Source organism: Silurus aristotelis, assembly GCF_946808225.1.
Source record: "Silurus aristotelis genome assembly, chromosome: 4".
In the NCBI taxonomy this organism is placed as follows: Eukaryota; Metazoa; Chordata; class Actinopteri; order Siluriformes; family Siluridae; genus Silurus; species Silurus aristotelis.
In genome coordinates, this window is record NC_139577.1 from 29,268,461 (window position 1) to 29,290,647 (window position 22,187).

Here is a 22,187-nt window from a genome sequence, read left to right on the forward strand (position 1 = left end):
TTGAGGAAACTTAAAAAAAAAGGTACATTGCATATGTGCTTTATATTCTCAAATACACTTTCACACACGACCATGCCAAGGCACGATTTTCTTAATAAGGATCGAAATTATAATATATCATGGAGTTAATGTTTAAAGCAAACAAGCTCATCAAGAAATCAATTAGCGCTGAGGGGTATGCTGCATCCATAACCACACACTACTCCACTAAATAGAGTGTCAGAATAAAATACCACCAGGTGTGGAAGCCATCTCCTATGCTATTATGTGGTTCTTCGCCAGTCAATAGCTCATCAGCTAATGTGATTACAGTGAATTTTTTGCGTTAGAGAAACTACAAATCTCCGCAGGGCTGTGGTGGTGCTATGTTATTCTGTGAGAGTAAAAATGTGGGTTGAGTCCTTGAGGACTTCATTAAGAACCTCTAATCTACACCTAGACACCCACCATGGGCCTAGAGAGGTGGAGATTAACACTTTTATGTTTATTATGATTATTATTTTCTTATTATTATCTTATTATGAACTGAAGACCCACATAATTTACAGTTCAGATTCTTAATCCATCTCATCATCCACCTGGTCCAGATGATCAGGTGACCACCTCAGGTCTTCAAGACCTAGATCCCTGTCATATGAGAGCGTGTATGCATTATAAAATGAATGCTAGATGATCTCACCAGCTAGTCCTCCTCCTCCTTCTCCATGTCCTTTTCTCTTCTGCAGGATGAAATATGGGTTTGCGCGCTCGGTGACCCAAAGCGCACTGGCCATCAACACCTCCTCCGGGTGGATCCACATCTTCAGCTTCAAAGCCTCGCTTTATGTCCCTACGTCGGCATCCAAATCCACACAGATCCACTCCAATCCGATACAGCTAAGATCCGAGGGGTTTGCGCAAACGGACCGGAGCGGTTGCGCAATCGGGCGACTCGAGTATACAATTAGACGGTCTAAAAAAAACAACAACAAAAATAATAATAATGAGACGAACAATATGATAAATGGATGAGCACATAGGAAACAAAAACAGATTTCTATTTTCGTCTAGATTGAAATATATAATAATTATGTATTTCCATAAGCATTTACATTACTGCATGCATGAATAAGTCTTTTGTTGTGGACGGAAATGTGCACCTTGTCTAATCTCTGTACCAATCAGATAATTCGGATCCAAGCCACGGTGCCAACGGACGGAATCGGATGAGCAGGAAATTCGCGTAATTACGGGTCCATTGCGTCCAAAAGCTGCGCGTCCAAAACCACGCAAATAAACAATGCGCTTTTCCGCAGAAGGCGCACCGTAAAGGAGAGGCGCGTCACGACCCAAGCCACGCCCACCCGCGACTCAGCACAGTGGGCGGGACTTCAGCCGGGCTTTAATACACACGCTGTTACACACAATGTGCACTGTTACGGTTGTTGTGAGGGTCACGTGATTAGTTCATAATTATTATCCATTCTTTTTATGCTCATTTAGATTATTCTTAAGAGATGCTTAGTGATAAGGTCAGTATGCTGGGTATAGTAGTGTATGTATAAAGCATTGCACATTTTTTTCTTAGGTAAAGGAGCAGATCTGGAGGGATCATGGTAAACTGGGATGTGAGTGGATGCTGAGAGTTCAGTGGGAGAGCTGGTAGCACAGTGGTTAAGGCCACATCTGAGTTACTGATCAGAAGGTCTGGGTTTTAAGCAGGGGCGTAGACATCAATGTCTAGTTTTTTATCATTATTTTTTTGTTTTATATGCTTTATGATTATATAGGAGGTGGTAGCTCAGTGGTTAAGGCATTGGGCTTTGGATCAGAAGATCACAGGTTCAAATCCCACCACCACCAAGCTGCCACTGCTGGGCCCTTGAGCAAAAGCCCTAAAACCCTCCCCTGCTCAGTTGTAAGTCGCTCTGGATAAGGGCGTCTGCCAAATGTAAATATATGATTATAAAACAGAAAGAAATACAACAGCTTGCCATTGGGACAGTGCCCTTAAAAGGACATCTTTTTACCTTATTTACCCCAAAAATGTATAGTTGTACATTAAGGTACACATTGGTACTCTAAGGTACTAATGTGTACCTTTTTAAATATAAAGTACAAGGATGTCCTTATAATAGTACTAAGAGTATATTGTTTACATATTTTAAATTGTATTTTGTGTATGCACAGTACATGGCACACAGTGATGGACACTTGCACATTCAAAGAATACGTCATTTAGTTCTATTCTACAGTCCATGTTTCAGGAATAAAACAAGTCATTCAAAACAAACCATTGAAAGAAAATATGTATTTAACTCAACATGTCAAGACCCGCTATCAATTATACAATGAGATGAAATACACATTAAGTGTCACTTATTTTAAGATTCCTGGCTGGTTTGTTTACAAGTAGTAGCTTTTTACACAGTGTTAAAGCTAACATATATCTCAATATATAAAGCTACTTAAAACTGCCAAAACGTAAAATTAGTGCAATAATGAAAGAGCAGCCCATAAAATAAAGATTGTTACTATCAGCATACTGTAACGTTTCCCCTGTCATCTACCCTCATTCACCGGACTACATTACCCATCATCCTTTGCACCCCGTCATCCACCATGTTTGTTTCCCGTCTTCACCTGTCTGTTTACCTGGACTCTATTTATACTCATCACCACTGTCTTCACTCATTGTCGGTTATCGTCTTTACTATTTTGTATGTATGTGTGATTTACCTGCTCCTTATTATTAAAATTACATCTTTAATGTTACTATTCGTGTCCTCGTCTCTCCGTGTTCATACCGTGACACACATTAGTTAAACATGCTGTAAAATCTCACTTCAACATTATCTTTATTCTAATTTGAAGGGTTTTGATAACACACTTGTTAAAACAAAAGACGTTATCAAAAAGAGTTTAAGGAAAATACATTTAAATCTTGCTAATTATTCAACAAGAGCAACAGGCAGAGTTACTAAACATAGTGCAACACAATTCGGATACCATATGCCAACTTACACTGCTTGACTTTTAAGGAGTAAATCGGTTTTTTTGCCGTTTTGAGCTTATCAGAACCAAATGTGGGACTCGAGCGACAGTACTGGGACTTGTTATTATGACGTAACAAGTAAGTGACTGATTGCCATGGATACGTGAACGTCATGTATAGACTATCTTGTCCCTTTGAATTTTAAATCACTCTGCATTTATATACATTGCTCCATTAAAACCTCAACATGTCCTGAACACAACACTCCACTAAAAAAAGTAAGGGGGACGAATGTACTTTTTATTAAAAAAAAAAGTGTCCCCTGCGTCCCCCGCGTAATCTACGCCCCTGGTTTTAAGTCCCTTATCGGAAAGCTGCCACTCTTGGGGTCTTTGAGCAAGGCCTTTGACCCTTTGTGCTCCAGGGGCACTGCAATCTTATCCCAGAGATCCGTCCTGTCTGTGTTACCGTCTGGCTCTACCTTTTATTTACGCTGCCATAGCTAGTCCTGCTGGAGTCCCTACTTGCACCCTGGACACACTGTACAGTCTTTAACTTTAATGTGGCAATTTTCCTCCCCTCTCTTTCTTGCTCTGTCTCTCTCTCTATCTCTGTCGAGCTAAACATGCTCCTGGGTTGACAGTGGCTCAGAGTTCCCATGAGTCATGGAAATTCTGGAATATCATGGAATTTAAAAAAGGTCTTAAAAAAAAAAAGTCTGGAAATTGTATACATTTTTTTTGCCCAAGTCATAGAATATCAGGGATTTTTCTTTGTCGCAGCATTTCTTTTACACCTTTTTTTTTTTGCCTGTAGCAGTGACAGTCGTGTGAGACACAGTGGAGCCCGTCTCGCTAAACACCAGCAAAGACCCTGGAGGCTGAAATCTTGTTGCGCCTGAAGCTTACTAAATCCCACTGGTCATGCAGGTCATCAGAACAAAGTGGTATGTAGTTATAACTTTCATTTATTTTTTATATATCTAATATTGTGTTGGTCCCCCTTTTGCTGCTAAAACAGTTCTGACTCGTTAAGCATTAACAGCATTAACTTCTTCAGCAGTTTGAGCTAGAGTAGCATGCCTTTGACCCCCACATGCATGAGTGAGCCTCCACCACTTGGACCACTTTTGATAGATACTGACCACTGCAGACCAGGAACATCCCACAGGAGCTGCAGTTTTGGAGATGCTCAGACCCAGTCTTCTAGCCATCACATGTAATTTGTCCCTCGTCAAATCCTTACACTGGCCCATTTTTCCGGCTTTTAACACGTCAACTTTGAGGACAAAATGTTCACTTGCTGCCTTATATTTTACACGCACTCACAGGTGCCATGACGAAGAGATAATCAGTGTTATTTACTCACCGGTCATAATGTCATAATGTCATGCTGTATGTATGTATTAACATAAAGGGTGGAAAAATCCCCAGTGCACGATAAAAAGTTCAGGTCAGGTTCCATATTTGGAAAAATCAGTGTGTGTGAACCCAGCACTAAATTAGGTCTGTATTTATAAACACACAGAGGTGTAGGCACAGGGGTTTTTGTGACTCAGAGTGTTATGCAGTGGGGTGGTATACAGACATATAGCAGCTGACCTACTTAGTGAATCTGCATTAATACAAAACCGGAGTCAAATTTCAGAAAGCCAACTTTGGTTTGCAATACAAGACACGGGTAGAGACATTCTAATAACTCCGTATTGATTCCTGTCTGAAGTAGAAGATAACGCATTTCTAAATATACTGTAGCTTCAAAGCCTTTAGGGCATACAGGATGTTTTGAAAATGTATACGAGCCCTTTGTTTCAGTGACAGACGAGTGTGCAGTGTTGCCGAAATCTATTTTGAATAATAATTACTGAAAATTAAGAAACATTAACAGCTTCTGTTGTTTATGTATGTCACCCACACCCAAGGTAAATAACCACACAGTGGGACGTCTTTCACCAGTGTAGGTGTCGGTTTGGTGGTTTCACTGCTTGGTAAACGTGTTTGCTTTTCTGTCACACAGAAGACTTTCCTGTCTTGGTGAAGCAGAGGAAAAAACAAAGTGTATGTGTGCGCCTGTGTGTGTCTAACCACAGCCGGGTAGGCGGGAAAAAAAAGATGTTTATGTGTTACAAACCAAAATCTACCCCATTGCACTACAGCTTTCCTACCAACTCTTCGATTTCTATTAATATTCTCTTGTATTACAAAAAACTAACATTATAAATATAGCAAGACCAAGTTCACCTGACACATCCTTGTGCTGTTATCTAATACTATATATAAAAATATAAACCATGAAGCAGCATAAAAAAATAACTGGCATAAACATATGCTGCCCTACAAGTAAGATAAAGCCTGTCTCATTGCTCATTTTTTTATCCTAGCCTTTGTACTTAATGGCAAATAAAAGTATTTTCTTCAATTATTCAATTTCTCTTTGTTCTGAGTCAGAACGGACCCAAAGTCTGTCCCTGGAAAACTGGGAACAAGGCAAGACCTGAATGGGATGCTATTATATCACAGGAGACGTTCACACACTCATTCACACATTTATTCAAATTCAAATTCACACCTAAGTGCAATTTAGCCAAGCCAATCCTGTCTCCAGCATTTATTTGAGAGGTGGGAGACACTAAACCAATAAAAGAAACCCACACGGTCACAAGAAGAGTGTGTTCTTTTTCTATATGCACTCCAAAGTGGGTGTAAAGAAAATACGCTTCCACCTTTACTAAACCGGCAAGATGGAACTGGAAAATTCTTATACGTCTTACATTTAAGGCAGACACCCCCTTATCCAGAGCAGCTTACAAATGAGCAGTTGAAGATTAAGGGCCTTGCTCAAGGGCCCAGCAGAGGCAGCTTGTTGGTGCTGGGATTTGAACCCTTTTGATCCAAAGTCCAACCACTCAGCAACGACCTCCACCATAGGTAAAATATAAGATATCACCATGATGGTGCTAGGATCTGAACTCATAACCTTCTAGTCAGAAGCCCAACATGTTAACCACTGAGCTATTACTTCCCAGAGAAGAAGAAAGAATAGCTTCATCATCGTCATTGAGTAAATGCTTTATGTGGTTCAGGATTTTGATCTTTTACCTTTGCACTTATCAGAAACCCCTTATCCAGAATGACTTGCAATAATCTAAGACTTTAAAGGGTTAAGGGCCTTGCTCAAGGGCCCTCAATGTTTTCTTTCTGCATCATTTGTAACTCTCTTTGTAACACAGAGATGTGAAAGTCTGTGAATCACCTGTCAAGTGGTTTCTGGTATTCCAAAGCAAATTCCTGTACAGGACTGGGGAAAAACTGTTTCAAATTCAAGTTATTTAACTACCACATAATGTGGCTTGTCCATGTTAAAGATTAGTTTTTATCTGTTTTTACAACAAATAAAAAAGGTTTGAAACTAATTAGTTGACTGGATAAGGTGCATTTGAATCACTCTTTTAAATCATATGGGGACTGTTGACTAAAATAAGGAATAAAAATGTGCAGGTTGAAAGATTTGAAACTTCACATCAGAAAGCACCCCAGAGGAAACTGACTGCTTTGAATATAGGAAGTGGAACTCTGCTCTGCTTTAGTTTGACTTTCTCATTTCTCATTTTTGAATGAACCTAAACTAAATATCCCCAGTAAAAGTGTTTCCCATTTACATCATGATCAATTTGCATTTCAGTTCAGGGCATTACAGAATGGGGATTAACTGACTAGAGGCCCTAGAGAGAGAGGGACAGTCCTTAGAAACCTACACTAAAAAGTTTTAATCGTCAAGAGAGTGTGACTCATGGAGACTGTATTGGACTGGGTGACATGGGTGTATCTTGTTGTTGTTTTAAACACTCTTAACCCTTCAGTAACATGAAAAGTAAGTCACCGAGCTACTACAATGGAGACTTGATGAGTAACAAGCAAACGCAGACTGTAATATCTCCAAACAATGAGGACAGAGTTTTTGTTTTGGGCCTGAAATGAGTGCTGTGGTTCACTTTCTTCTCGCTCTGGTAAAACATGCCATTTGTGTAAACAGGTGAATCAAGAGCCCCCAACCACAAAGCCACAGGACCCATTCTATCATCAATATAAATGTAAAGCTAGCCACACTGGGGAATTACAGATCATGGTAAATAAGACTGGGGAAGTACCACATTGACCTGAATCTGGGGTGACTACAGCGATCAACGTTCTAATCTTATTCCATCGGATCATCCGTCTCCATACCACCCTGTCCTCTACATCTGTCTCTTTCACACCAACTACCTGCATGTCTTCCCTCACCACATCCATGAACCTCCTCCTTGGTCTTCCTCTTTTCCTCCTTTCTGGTGGCTCCATCCTCAGCATTTTCCTACTGATATAACTCATGTCCCTCCTCTGCACATGTCCAAACCATCTCAATCTCACCTCCCTCACCTTGTCACCAAAACGTCAAATATGCGTTTTCCCTCTAATAAACTCATTTCTAATCCTGTCCATCCTCGTCACTCCCAGCGAAAACATCTTCAGCTCTGCTACCTTCAGCTCCACCTCCTGTCTTTTTGGAAGAAAATAAGGGTTATTTGTACTGTCCATTTCATAAACATTGCATAAAGACAACATGAATCACTAAACTGAGAACAAACAGCCCTGGTCTTTTATTTATCTAATTTAATTTATTTATTTACTAATCTAAGAAAAGAGACAGATTTGAAAAACAATAGTGATCCTATACTTTGTAAGAACGTCCAAACTAACTGACAGATGAGGTAGTAGCAAAGCAAATAATTCTGTTTAGCTATAAATAAGTTTCAATAGTAACTTGTATTATTGTTAGCCAATATTTTGCCGTCTATATAGTGAAGTTTCTTTTAGAAGGAACACTTCCAAAAGGAGTCTCCACTGTCAGTACTTTGTAACAGTCCAAGATTCACTGTGACTTTTCTGTCATAGAGAAGAGTAAGGCCACATCACATCACACCACCTTGGCAATAGGTATTTTCCTAAAATGGCATTACACAAGATTTGTATTGTCCAGCTCTTGAAGAGACCTTTTTATTATACAGCTTTCACAAAGCTTCCGTATCTATAAGTTTACCAGTTGCGCTTTATTACTCCTTCCTTTTCCTTTCGCTTACTTAATAAACAGCAATGTCTAGGGAGTTATATGGATGTGCTGGTTTTATAGTCATGGAAATTAACTTCATTTATTGTAATTAATAGCCTTTAACTATACTATAATAAGTATACAGACTAACAGGAAAGATTTACCACAGAGGTCTTCCCCCACTTTGTCTTTTTACAAGACGTTATTAAACAGTTCTAAGTTGCATAATGTAGAAAAAATGGTAAAAGTTCTTGGGATAGATAAGGATTCTTTGCTGTCTCAAAAAGATTTGCTCTAAACCCAGCTGAGCCCGTTGTATTTGACATACTTTAAAACCTTAAAGGGCTTATGCAAAAAAAAAATCCCTGAGACTTATAGATACTTTTAAAACAGCTTGGGCCTTTAAAATCCCAAACAACCTTGAGGAAGCCTCAGTTATTTGTTATATTAATGTAAAAATTTTTTTAATTTACTTCCCCCTATGGCAACAGCAGCTTTTTAATGTTCTGCTGATTTTATGTAAGAAACATCCATACCTGGCCTACAGAGTCAGGTTTTAATCTTCCATCAAGATCTTTGAGTTTTCTTTTCTACTCACCAATGACAACTCTTCCAAAAATGCTTCAAAGATTATTAAGGAAAACGTATGCTATAGGTGTTGTTAGGAGGTTTTCCTACCCGGCTCGAAGGACCAAATGTTAGGAAGGTTTCCTATCTAACTCCAAGGACATATAAGGGTGTTTCACTATCTGGTGTGCGCTGACGAGGGGATTGTACTTGTCTGAACGTATCAGTAAAAACACGGTACAGGATTCAGAACACTCAAACTTTACTGGGTTTAGAATTGATCGTGTGTGATTCTTGCTGTCAATTGCTAGCTGCTGTTTGGTAGGTTGCCCGATGCTGAATGCCCAGTGCTGGCGTGGAAATACAACCGAATGGGAATCCTTTTATACAGGGGTATTAACTGAAAACAAATTGAAGCATAATGTGCATAAGGGTTGTGGAAGTGCAGAAATGTGGCATAGTGCAGTGAGTAGCTTTGTTACCTCACACCACCAGGGTCCCCAGTTTGATCCGAAGTTAGGGAAACTATCCATGTGGAGATTCATGTGTTCTTCATATGTGCAGGTGGGTTTCCTGTAGGTTAGTATGTGTCCTCCTGTATCCCATTAAAATACGAGGTGGATTGGTTCCCCCAAAAAATCCCAGAAAATGTCCCCTGGGTGTGAACATGTGTCTTTATAGTGCCCTGTAATGGAATGGTGTCTTATCTGCCTCATGGTTAGTGATAGATGCCAAAGGAAGGAAAGGATTTCAAAGGCTATCTACTAAATAAGCATTTCTGATCTTTGTTCCAACAAAATAAAACAAAAAGGAAGCAACACCCAAATATTTTTTGACCTCTCACCAACATCCTGTTATAATTCAACACAGTGATGGCTGAAAATACCACACAAATTTATGTAGCATCATCGGTCTTCTGGGCTCTGATGCAACCTAACTGAAGATCAAACCACAGCTGGTTCATTAAGGTCATGACTACAACTAAGGTAACATTCTTTATTACACTCTCTAATATAATAAAGTGTTCGGTTTTCTCTGATAGCTTCTATATGTCTAAAAAAAAAACCTTCCAAAAGCATTTAATAAATAGTTTCTTCCTTATTGAGCTGATTTTTATCAGGTCATTAAATCTGACCCCAAAGACACAGAGCACCTGGGTAATCCAAATTATCCAAAGAATTTTGAGATTGCTCAAACCCAGGACACAATGTCTATTTAATCCACAATTCACTGAAATCAATTCAAGGATCTCAACTACTCTCTATACTGAAAGGATTGCTACTCATTATGCTTTCTAGTAGACACCAGCCATCGGTTGGAAGCAAATTATTTGCTCAATAAGCAGTAAACGGTAATGGCTTTCATTAGTTTTTCAGTCTATTGTTTTCATAGAGATGAAGGTTTCAAAGTGACGGATTTATTTTACATTCTTAGAACACTTCATTGCACTTCACATTTCATAAGGTCGAGGGTGTGCTTTTATATTTGCCTGAATGACAATGATGTTTTTTCACTGATGATGGATTATGATCCATAGTTTTTTACAAAACCGAACCATTACACCCTGTCATTTTATGACAGCAAGCTACAGACGAGTTTCTTTCCCATTGGCAAATGTCTGCGTAATCGACCACCTTCTGCCCCACCCGTCTGTCTGTCACATACAGCCTCCAGCAATTCGCTGATGGTGGCTTTTATCATTACTCATTCTTCCTTTCCTCAAAGGCAACGACGGTCTTTAAGCTGCTGCTCACATTCACACGTTTACTCAATAAACAGTGCAATGCGACTGACTTGTATTAATCTGCTAAAATGTGAATCAGTGTGAATGAACACTTTAGCAGATTAATGTCTATACCTATATAAATAAGGGTTTTTTTCTTGGTTCCTTAAGGATTCTTAAGACTGAAATGTAAATCAAATTTTTCAAGATAACTCCTTGGCTGTTATTTATCTATTTATTTTTGGAACATTTAAAAGAATCATTCACATCAGGGCTCCTTTACCATAACCAATCCACCTACTGCCATATTTTGGGCAGTTGGAAGGAAACCAAAGAACCCAGGAAGCCCATTTGAAAACAAAGGGAACATGCACAGCTTAAGCACCACAGCAGGTGGTGTTACCAAATCTCCCTGAAAAAGTGTACTTTAAATTATTTCCTATAGCGTTTACTAAAAAATTCCCTCCTTTAAGGTTCTTTGCGATTTTGTTAGCGAGGCTCTTTTATTAAAGGTCAATGTGTGTGTGTGGTTGACTACAGCAGATGCTTACTGTCAAACGAATATTTGCAATATACATGCCTTTTTTATAGGTTTATGTTTCTTGGTTCTGAGTTTTGCATCATGATCATAGCTTTAAGTGAGGCAGGCTGACTCACACAGGCCGACTCAGATCAACTCAGCCGAAATGAAGTGCTATTACACTTGAATTATGCAATAGGATATGATTTGGTCAGTTTTTAGATGAATCCTGTAATAGGCAGTTGAGAGTTGGTGTGTTTGAGGTAAAAAAAAAAAAACTTCAACCATATAAACCACACAGAAGTCTTAAAAGATGTATTCATAATATGTGGTTATTGGAAAAGAAGACATTATCTGCTCTATAACTCACCATTAAAAAGATATACTACAATAGAAATGTTTTGTGCATTAAAGAAATATGGCCTGTATTTACACTTTGCCTATTTGCAGTTATTTGTTAAAAGAACTTGGTGGCCACAGAATTTTTTTGAAACTAACCCAATCTGTAAAACCCATAAACTCTGTTTGCTCCTCCTCCAAGTGAGCATGGGGCAACATGATTCCTGCCCCAACAGGCTTATGATAACACCTGGTTAATCTCCTGTTCTTGACCACTAGGTCCAACTGAAATTGTAAACCGAGCATACCGCTCAGCAATTGCACAACATCTAGATAGGAACATCGGCTCATACCTGCCACATAAAAAATTAGCAATCAGTATTTCAATAGAATATAAAATGTACAAAGATTAATGTATATTGAACAGTGAATAATAAATAGTGGAAATAGGCATCATTTATGCCCACATCTGCTCTTGAGTCACTTCTATCCTGAACGAAATTAATCATGAGTCTCATTTCTTTATATGTTGCCTCAGTATTTTCTTTCAACATTGGTTAACTATTGTTAAAAGCATTGTACGAAAAAATTAAATTGAATAGGTGAATGAATGAATGTACTGAAATCAGTTTGATATCAGTGAAGTGCTGGTAAATTATTAAATTTTTGATTGAGTGTATCTTTTTACCTTTTTAATTCGATTTTTAGCTTAACATTCATTCGTAATCTTTATTTTTTAATCTATGTACAGTATATACTGTGAATATTGAATTGTGACAATAAATCTACACTGGTGTAAGTGGTAGCTCAGTGGTTACATTATTTTAATTCTAATAGGAAAGCTGTGAGTTCACATTAACCCTAAACCCTGATTCTGGATATGGATGTCTACCGAAAGCTGTACGTATAAATCAGGAAAGTTTGAACGTATTTGTGTTGTTTATTTCAAAAATTCACACTTCTTTGTCAAAATGAAACCAGGAACACTGTAATTTCATGCTTTTCTTTTCGCTCCCTTACACTCATTTCTCATCAACAGTCTGGTTAGATGTTTAAAGATGATGTATATAATGGGATGGGGGTTTTCTTGATGCCTTTCAGCTTGCAAATTATCTCCAATGACAGTTGAAACTACAGGGGATATTTCCGAATCAACATCACACCTCCCTCGCGTTGATAAGAAAAGTGAAGATTGTACGTAGTGAATTTTATGATATAGGTTGTGAGAGTAGATGTAGAACCCCGCGGGAAGAAAACAAAAATTGAGGAAGTACACCATGATGTCAGTGCATCTCATAAGTAGATTTTACATCATAAAAAAAGTTCGATCCGAACGAGGGATCTTTTTTTAAGCCCATGGTTTAACATTAACAAAGTCATATTTCTTTCAGATCTGTATGTACACATTGCTTTCATAGAGACTCCTTCAGCTCTCAGATTTATAACTGGCCATACATCCTTATAATTGTGATTCACAGTACATACAGTAAGTGTTATAGCTTCCTGTCAGGAGGAAGAGTTTTCTGTTAGTACATCTTTATTAATAATGCTATTCTTCATAACTTGCCTGTGTAAATCAGGAGTCTGTTTTGAACTGGAAGGTTAAGCTTATAAGGCGCAGATCAACGCTGACACTCGAACACAACATGGTTTAGTCTTTCACATTCACCGTTTCACACACTGGCACTACTTTCTAAAAATTTCAATGGTGGTTTTTTAATATATTTTTATATTAATGTGCATTGCTTGATATAAATAAGGAGAAAACCACTGAGAAATGTGCCGTTATATGAAAATAAAAACGTGACATCGTAGCCAGATTTATTCTTAACAAGCCAGACTTGCTTCTTTATTTAAGATCCTTTTGTTTATTAAAGGATCACATCATACGTTCGATCCATTTATGAAACATCCACAGTATAGTTAGTTCAAACTTTTACAAAGCACTGGTACTGGAGACTCCTTCCCTAAATGCTAGATAAACCCCATCTCTATTTATAACTTCGCCATATCAATAATTAGATATTTCTCTTTAAAAAACATAATTTTCTAATAATCTGTGAATGTAGAGCATCGGTCATACAAGTCATACTATAGAACACAGAGTACACTTTCCATCAGCCACTGCACCAAGTCACGTTTGTTTTTTTATACATGATTCACATTTTCCGATAATTCGCTTTTAGGTATATATGCTCACAGTTCACACCACTCTTTCTCTTTCGCAATCTATCCTCCCATTATTCATTTTTCATTGCTCTTATTAATATTTTGTGTTCTTTTGTGGTTTGTTTGTTTTTCTTTATTTCTTGATTTGTATATTTACGTATATCAACAATTAGGTTCATCCTCATTTGCATCTGCTTCAACACCTTGCTACCTGACAGATAATAGAAAAGGCATCTGAATAACATCATCAGCGCTGATGCTTTAAAAATGTATCCATATCCTCTGACCAATCAAAACGAGGTATCAATTATCTGTTATCTTGATGCTCTTCACTTGATTTTTATGACTCTGGGCAGCAGTATAAATACTGTTGTGTCTCCAGCTCCTAGATTTAAACACTATACTATATGGATACCTGAGCATAAGATTGGTTTGCGCTTTTTGAACATCACCTTCCACATTTAATCCGCATTTACTGGTATAATACCCTCCACCTTTCTTGGAAGATGATCCACTACATTTTAGAGTTTAACACTGAATGTGTGCCCATTAAGCAACATGGGGTGCAGTCAGGTTTCCAATTCAGCACTTCAATAGGGTTGAGGTCAGAGCTCCATAGCAGGCCACTCAAGATCATCCATTCCAAACCATATAAATCATATCTTCATGGAGTTGGCTTTGTGCACTGAGGCACTGTCATGCTGGAACATGTTTGGGTTTCCTAGTGCAAATAACAGGAACATTTTATTAGAGCACATCCAAAGACATGCTTTTCCTACAACATGGTAACCTTTCAACAATGAACATTCTCTCAAAACAGCTTTACAGAAATAAACTGATCATGAATACACATTTTTATGTTATAAATTAGTTCCTATAGGTTTATCCCTAAAGAGTGAGCCCACAACAGTGGAAAAGGAAAACTCCCTGACATAGTATGGGGAAGAAACCTTGAGAGGAACCCGACAGTTTGAGGAAGAACCACGCATGGTAGGAAATATATTGTAAATGCAATCGTGATGACAGAATAGTTTTGAAACTAGCACCAGCCTTGAAACTAAAACTAGCCTTGATGAATCAACGCTTAAGCACCAATAGTCCTGTTTGCAGCGGTGATCGACAGGTTGACGGACGAGGTCAGAAATGAGTCATCATGGACTATGATGTTTGTGGATGATATTGTGATTTGTGGTGAAAGTAGGGAGCAGGTTGAAAAGAGCCTGGAGAGGTGGAGGTACGCGCTGGGGAGAAGGGGAATGAAAGTCAGTAGGAGTAGGAGTAAGACAGAGTACATGTGTGTGAATGAGAGGGAGGGCAGTGGAGTGGTCCGGTTGCAGGGTGAAGAGGTGGAGAACGTGGAGGAGTTCAGGTACCTGGGGTCAACAGTGCAAAGTAATGGAGAGTGTGTTAGAGAAGTGAAGAAAAGAGTGCAGGCAGGGTGGAGTGGGTGGAGAAGAGTGATAGCAGGAGTGATTTGTGATAGAAGAGTATCTGTGAGAGTGAAAGGGAAAGTTTATAGGACTGTGGTGAGACCTGAGATGTTATATGGATTAGCGACAGTGGCATTGAGTAAAAGACCGGAGGTGGAGTTGGAGGTAGCAGAGCTGAAGATGCTGAGATTTTATTTGGGAGTAACAAGAATGCACAGGATTAGAAATGAGTTTATTAGAGACACAGCACATGTAGGACAAATTTGGAGACAAGATGAGGGAGGCGAGATTGAGATAGTTTAGACATGTACAGAGGAGGAACATGGGGTACAGCAGTAAGAGAATACTGAGGATGGAGCCACCAGGAAGGATGAAAAGAGGAGGACCAAGAAGGAGGTTTATGGATTTGGTGAGGGAAGACATGTAGGTAGTTGGTTTGAAAGAGGCAGATGTAGAGGACAGTCGGGTATGGGGACGAATGATCCGCTGTGGCGACCACTAATGCGAGCAGCTGAAAGAAGAAGAAGAAGAAGTCACCCCTGGTCTTTCACTTTTTACAGGTTCACTCACACCTCAGAAAAGACTACCAAGTGTTTTCTTTATATTTTTTACTGGAATATACATGAATTTCCCAGATGCCAAACAATGGATAGCATGTTTGAAATGAACAGATAGAAAAGATGGCAATGATAGGTTTAAAAGCTCCAAATTAGATTCATGGTTAAATGTCTGGTTTCATTCATACGAGTCATCAACACCCATATGAAGAGGTAAATACATGGTAATACTTGAGTATTTGGGTAATTTATCTGCTGCATATCTGGAGCATTCAGCTCTTCATTTCTATGTGCATTTGTAAACACCAGAATGAGGTTAGAATCTTACTTGCATCCTCAGATGTGCACCATTGATCTGAATGTCCTGAATGTATGGTGCACAATGTGCAGAAGAAAATAGCTCAGCATCCTCATCTTTTTCCTTTTCTCTTCCTCTATCTGTCTACAGAGATGCTATTTATAGCACACCTGTTTCCTTTCATTGCTCAGACAGGGGAGGTAACACGTGAGATGATGGGTTTACTTTTCCACTCTGATGCTGAAAGTACCTCCCTTCTCTTCTCTAATGCTAGCATGAGACTAAGAGAGAGAGAGAGAGAGAGAGAGAGAGAGAGAGAGAGAGAGAGGAAGAAAGAAGAGGGGTGTAGTGATAGAGTAGTAATTCATGAGGTGACTCATTCATATATTTTTAGCAATGACGAATGACTGGTTGGCAAAAATGAGCTAAAAATTACAAAAACTATGCTATAATTTCATATATTATTTATCCCCATATCCAAATATCCGTTTCTTTCTATTCCAAGCTAAGTTAAATAGAATCCTTTACAGCAACAGGACTAGCAGGTTGAAGTCATAGATGACCTGATCAGGGTCAAGATTAAATCACTGAAATTAAAACATTTTTTTTTTAACAACTCTGTGTAACACTAGGAACACCTTAACGACAATCATACTGGGACACTTTAAACTGTACTTCTGTCTGTATATCCATTCTTTGCTGTCTATTTCATTTATTTATATATATATATATATATATATATATATATATATATATATATATATATATATATATATATATATATATATATATATATATATATATATATATATATGAGCTGATTAAAGTGTGTGGCAGGTGGATCCCTGACACACACTTTAATCAGCTCATTAAATCCAAACACCTGCAAAGGTTTCCTGAGCCTTTAAATAGTGTCTGAGTCTGATTCAGGCTACACAATCATGGGAAGACTGCTGACTTCACATTTGCCCAGGAGACGATCATTGACACCCTGCACATGGAGGGTAAGACACAAAAGGTCATCGCTAAAGAAGCTGCTGTTCACAGAGTGCTGTATCCGAGCACATTAATGGAAAGTTGAATGGAAGGAAAATATGTGGTAGAAAAAGGTGAAACGAAGCCTATTCAAGAATTTGGGGAGATTCACAAAGAGTGGACTGCAGCTGGAGTCAGTGCTTTAAGAGCCTCCACACACAGACGTATCCATGGGCTACAACTGACTCATTTCTCGTGTCAAGCCACTCCTGAACCAGAGACAACATCAGAGGTGTCTTACTTAAGCAAAGGACAAAATGGACTGGACTGTTGCTCAGTGGGACAAAGTCATCTTTTCAGAAATCAAGGTCCCATAGTCTGGAAGAAGAGAAGCGAGGCACAGTATCCAAGTTGCTTGAGGTCCAGTGTAAAGTTTGCACTGTCAGTGGTGGTTTGGGGAGTCACATCATCTGCTGGTGTTGGTCCACTGTGTTTTATCAGGTCCAAGGTCAGCACAGCCATCTACCAGGAACTTTTAGAACACTTCATGCACACTGCCAAAAGTACTAATACCTGGTTTAAGGACCATGATATCCATGTGCTTGATTGGCCAGCAAACTCGCCCAAACTAAACCCCTGGAGAATCTATGGGGTATTGTAAAGAGGAAGATATGAGACACCAGACCCACGACGTAGAAGGCCGCTTTCAGAGCAACCTGGGCTTCCATAAAACATCAACAGCGTCACAGACCGGTCGCCTCCATGCCACTGCAGTAACTCATGCAAAAGGAGCCCCCACTAAGTATTGAGTTCTGTACATGTTAATACTTTTCAGTAGTCCAACACTTCATAATTTTTTTTTTAATTGATTATTTTTTATTTGTCTTAAGGAATATACACATTTTCTGAGATACTGAATTTTGGGTTTTCAATAGCTGTAAGCCATAATAATCAAAATTAAAAGAAATAACCACTTGAAATGTATCATTCTGTGTGTGATGAATCTATATAATATACGAGTTTCACTTTTTGTATTGAATTATTAAAATAAATCAACTTTTTAATGATATTTTAATTTATTGAGATGATTGATTTTGTTTTTTTCTTAAGGCCAATTATCTGTTTATTTAGAATTTGGGTAGCAGGGTCAAACTTTCAATGTCAGATGATAGTACAATATAAAGCATGAGAGAACAGTACATTATTATGTATACATTATTATTATTGCAACCTCCTGCCATATATATATCTTTTTTTTTTTTTTTTTTTTAATGAAAGTAAAGTGTAATTACAGTGGAAAGGTGCTGAAACTCAGGGTGTGTCCCAGTCATGCAATGAGTCCACATATCTGTGGAAGACAGAATAGAAACTTGTACTAATGACGTTCTCTGAATTGTTATTATATCTGGAGCTGCTTTTTATGTGTCACTGTTTTAAAATGTAAATGTGTTTAATGATGTATGACTAATTGGTTATGCGGCTGTTAAAAAAAAAATTCAAATATACAAACAGGAACCACTGAATTGAGTCTTGCAGATCGTGATAGAGTGTTTGTGCCCCCAAGTGGACAAACACAGACTTACACTGGCTTTTAATGATGTTTGTTCCTCAGAAATCCTGTCTCCAGGATGAAAAATAGTATGAAAAGTAGAACACACATTAGCCAAAATGAACCACAAACACAAGTATACCCCCCCCAACACACACACACACACACACACACACACACACACACACACATAGACACATAATTCCACCCATACCTCCATCCAGCTATCCATCTATATGTCAGTCCGTCGATCTGTCTGCCTGTCTACATTCTTAGATTATTCCTATATCTGTTCATCCATACATTTTCCATCTATCTATCCATCCATCCATCCATCCATCCATCCATCCATCCATCCATCCATCCATCCATCCATACCTACATACATACCTACATACATACATAGATACATACATGCACACAATATCTCACAAAAGTAAATACACCCTCCACATTTCAGCAAACATTTTATTATATGTTTTTAAAGGACAGTACTAAAGAAATTAAAATTGGATATATTTTAGAGTAGTCAATGTACAGCTTGTATAACAGTGTGCTGAAATAGTACACTTGTCTTAGGTTGGGGTATGTGCCAGATGTTTTTAAACACGCTGTTGTCACTCCACTCTTAAAAATCCATCTTGACCCTTCTGTTTTAGTTCATTTCAGCCCCATTTCACACTTACCCTTTCTCTCTAAGATACTAGACAAACTTGTATTTGATCATTCATTCATTCATTTTCTCCCGCTTATCCGTAATTCGGGTCGCGGGGGCAGCAGTCTAAGCAGGCCCCCGCCTTCGACTGCTGCCCAATCCTCACAGCACCGTCCCTTACGGTCCCTCCTGCAAGTGGTGAGCCCACAGGAAGGCGGCCCCATGTCACTCCGACATCACGGACCTTGATATTTCCCTCGTAAGGGACCCCCGGAGCATAGAGGGTTAAGGGCCTTGCTCAAGGGCCCAAGAGTGGCAGCTTGGCGATACCGAGGCTTGAACCCCAGACCTTCCGATCTACAACCCAGCGCCTTAACCGCTGGAGCCACCACTCCCCCTGTATTTGATCAATTACAAGTAATTTTTTTTTTAATGAAAATACAATTCTGGAGAAATATTAATCTGGTTTAAGAACAAGTCATAGCACTGAGTCTGCCCTATTTAAGATTCACATTGATATAATGCTCCCAAGAGATAGCGGCTGCCCAGTTGTCTTGATCCTTTTAGACTTCACAGCAGCTTTTGACACCATAGAATCTACCTGGTAGTTGTAATGCGATATATAATAAAGTTTAAATTGGATTGAATCGAATTGTTGTTGCGCTATAGGATGAGTCACTAGGAAAAAAATTTTTGTGGCTTTCCTCCCCTTTAATGACCTCTTTGTGTGTATTTCGAACAAATGCATCCTCTGTTTAATTCAAGGTATTACAGGACTGAAAAAACATCCAGTCCTGGTCCATTATTGTGAATAACCTGATGGCTAGCTTTGAGCCTGAAATCCTATTTACAGCATTTTTTTTGTTTGAGGAAGAACCCCATGCAGCTGGAAAAGTCAGTTTCAATTCCAAAAACTTGGGACACTGTGTAAAATGTAAATAAAAACAGAATGCAATGATTTGCAAATCTCAGAAACACACATTTTATTCACGGTAGAGCAAAATGAAAAATACAACAAAGGACACCCAGAACTGTTTAAAATTAAATTCGACCTTATTTTTTTTCTTGAAATGGTATATATTTTCAATTCAAACATCGAATATGTTTTTTAGTTGTGGTTAATGTGAATAAAAAATAGGAAATAGGCACAACATTTTTAAAATTGTGGTTGTGTATGTATATATATATATATATATATATATATATATATTTGATCTGTTTCTTAATCATTACACAATTGATTAAGTAAACAATGTTTGATAGCAACAGCTTTTAATGGTTAGGTCGTCAATAAATCTGAGACATGCAACCAGTTAACAGATCAAATATTCACTTACATAATCCCTGTGATCTCCCAGATGAAGGTTAGTTTTAAATTAACCAACAATTTAATGTTGGTTAATGTTGGTTAACCAACAGTTTGCGAATGACTCATAATTGTATTCTAATTTAGTTACTGTTTTTGGAAACTGATTGCACCTGTATTCAACTAATTATTCATTTGAATGTTAATCATAAATATAATAATAGAATAATATATTATGTGACATGCAGTCGTTCATGCAATGGTATACAAAATCATGCTAAACAGGTGTCTATCAATCATTGGACTCCTATTTGAAAGCTGGCAGCTGCACGTTTCTTACCTTCACCACCTTCTTCCATATGGATCAGTTTTCTGTTCTGATCTTAACAAGTCTGTGCAAACGACTGAGTAGGCACCAATCAGGGGCCGCATTTTTATGATGTCATCATGTAGATTCTTACAAAGTATTTAACAGTATTTTAAAACTACAAACATACAAAACACTAAAGTATTTTGACACAGAATATTAAGCCATTTCCATCACCCCTATCAAATTCAAATAACAAAATCCCATTTTATATTTTCAAAACATTTTTGAAATACATGTATCATAAATACTACCCCTCCTTGATCATCATGAAGCCTTGCCAAAATAAACAGAATGATGTTGAATAATGTTACTATTGTAGGTAAAACTGGGGAACTGCAGAATATTCTCAGACACAGTGGGAACAAAAAATTAGGTTTCTATAAAAAAAAGTGGACCAGCTATTTTAGTCACCAAAGAGATCCTCCTATAAAAAGCGAGTTTATAGGATGACGTCTGTGTCTTTTCCCTGGGTTTATTACTTCATGATGCTAATAGCGCTTATGTCCATGATTAGTTTAAAAATAAAACGTTTTCTAAGAGTGTTTCATGTCAAATTAAATGCTAAAATCAGTGCTAAAGTACTAAATGATTAATAAAAGCCAATGTAAAACATTTTACTGATTTAGACCAATGGGACCAGGATGTGTGCTGTGTTAGTTCATATATATATAAATATACAGTTCAAATTAAATGTTGAAAGAGACAAGATAAAGAAAGTGAAAGAGAACAAGAGGGCAAGCATGCAAAAGAGAGAAAGAAAGAGACAGAGAGCGAGAGACTGGATGTGAAGAAAACAGACAGACAGACAGACAGACAGACAGACAGACAGACAGACAGACAGACAGACAGACAGACAGACAGATAGATAGATAGATAGATAGATAGATAGATAGATAGATAGATAGATAGATAGATAGATAGATAGATAGATAGATAGATAGATAGAGAAAGCAATTAAGAGAGAGAGAGAGAGTGAGAAAGAGAGACAGCGAGAGAGAAAACGCGAGAAAGAAATTGAGCGAGCAAAAGAGAGAGTAAGAGCTAATAATAATTGAGAAATCTGCCAATTCTGGGATCATTGGTACAATCTGAAAAAACTGATCATTAAGAATTGCCCAGAAAATATTAGAATCAGTAATTAAGCCAATTGTCCTCTATGGCAGTGAGGTGTGGGGTTCTCTGACAAATCCAGATCAAGAATTCACCAAATGGGTAAAACATCCAATTGAGACCCTGCATGCAGATCTCTGTAAAACAATATAGTACACGTGCACAGCACACTAAAAATAACGCATGCATGCCAGAATTAGGCAAATATCCACTAATCATAAATAAACAAAAAAGGTCAAATCAAATTCTGGAAAAATCTAAAACTCAGTAACCCTCAATCATATCACAGTAAAGCCCTGAAATGCCAAAAGATGAGCAAAGAAACCAGTCCCCTCTTTCAGCTGATCCAGAGATTTAGTCCTAATGTTTCACTAATATCTACTAACCCTCATCACACTGATGCACACTGATGAAATCAAACAAATTGACAACACACACTGGCAAACTCAAACAGAACAACCAAGTAAAATAGAATGTTATTTGGCCCTAAAGAGAGGATACAGTACAGCAGACTATCTGTACACAGTTTCAGATAAAAAAAAACTGAGAGCCACGTTGAG

General features: G+C 38.1%; 2 protein-coding genes across 3 annotated transcripts in view; both read right to left on the minus strand.

The window, feature by feature from the left end:
- The window catches only part of tbc1d9 (TBC1 domain family, member 9 (with GRAM domain)), a 42,357-nt gene extending 41,002 nt beyond the window's left edge, over positions 1-1,355 (minus strand). Inside the window, exons 1-2 of the mRNA XM_083538603.1 lie at positions 1,140-1,355; positions 680-952 (exon numbers count right to left, since the gene is read on the minus strand). Of these exons, the coding sequence (XP_083394729.1) occupies positions 680-800 (121 nt within the window). The 5' untranslated portion in view covers positions 801-952; positions 1,140-1,355. The remainder of the gene's footprint in view (positions 1-679; positions 953-1,139) is intronic.
- The window catches only part of inpp4b (inositol polyphosphate-4-phosphatase type II B), a 765,675-nt gene that overhangs the window by 424,662 nt on the left and 318,826 nt on the right, over positions 1-22,187 (minus strand). The window lies entirely within an intron of this gene.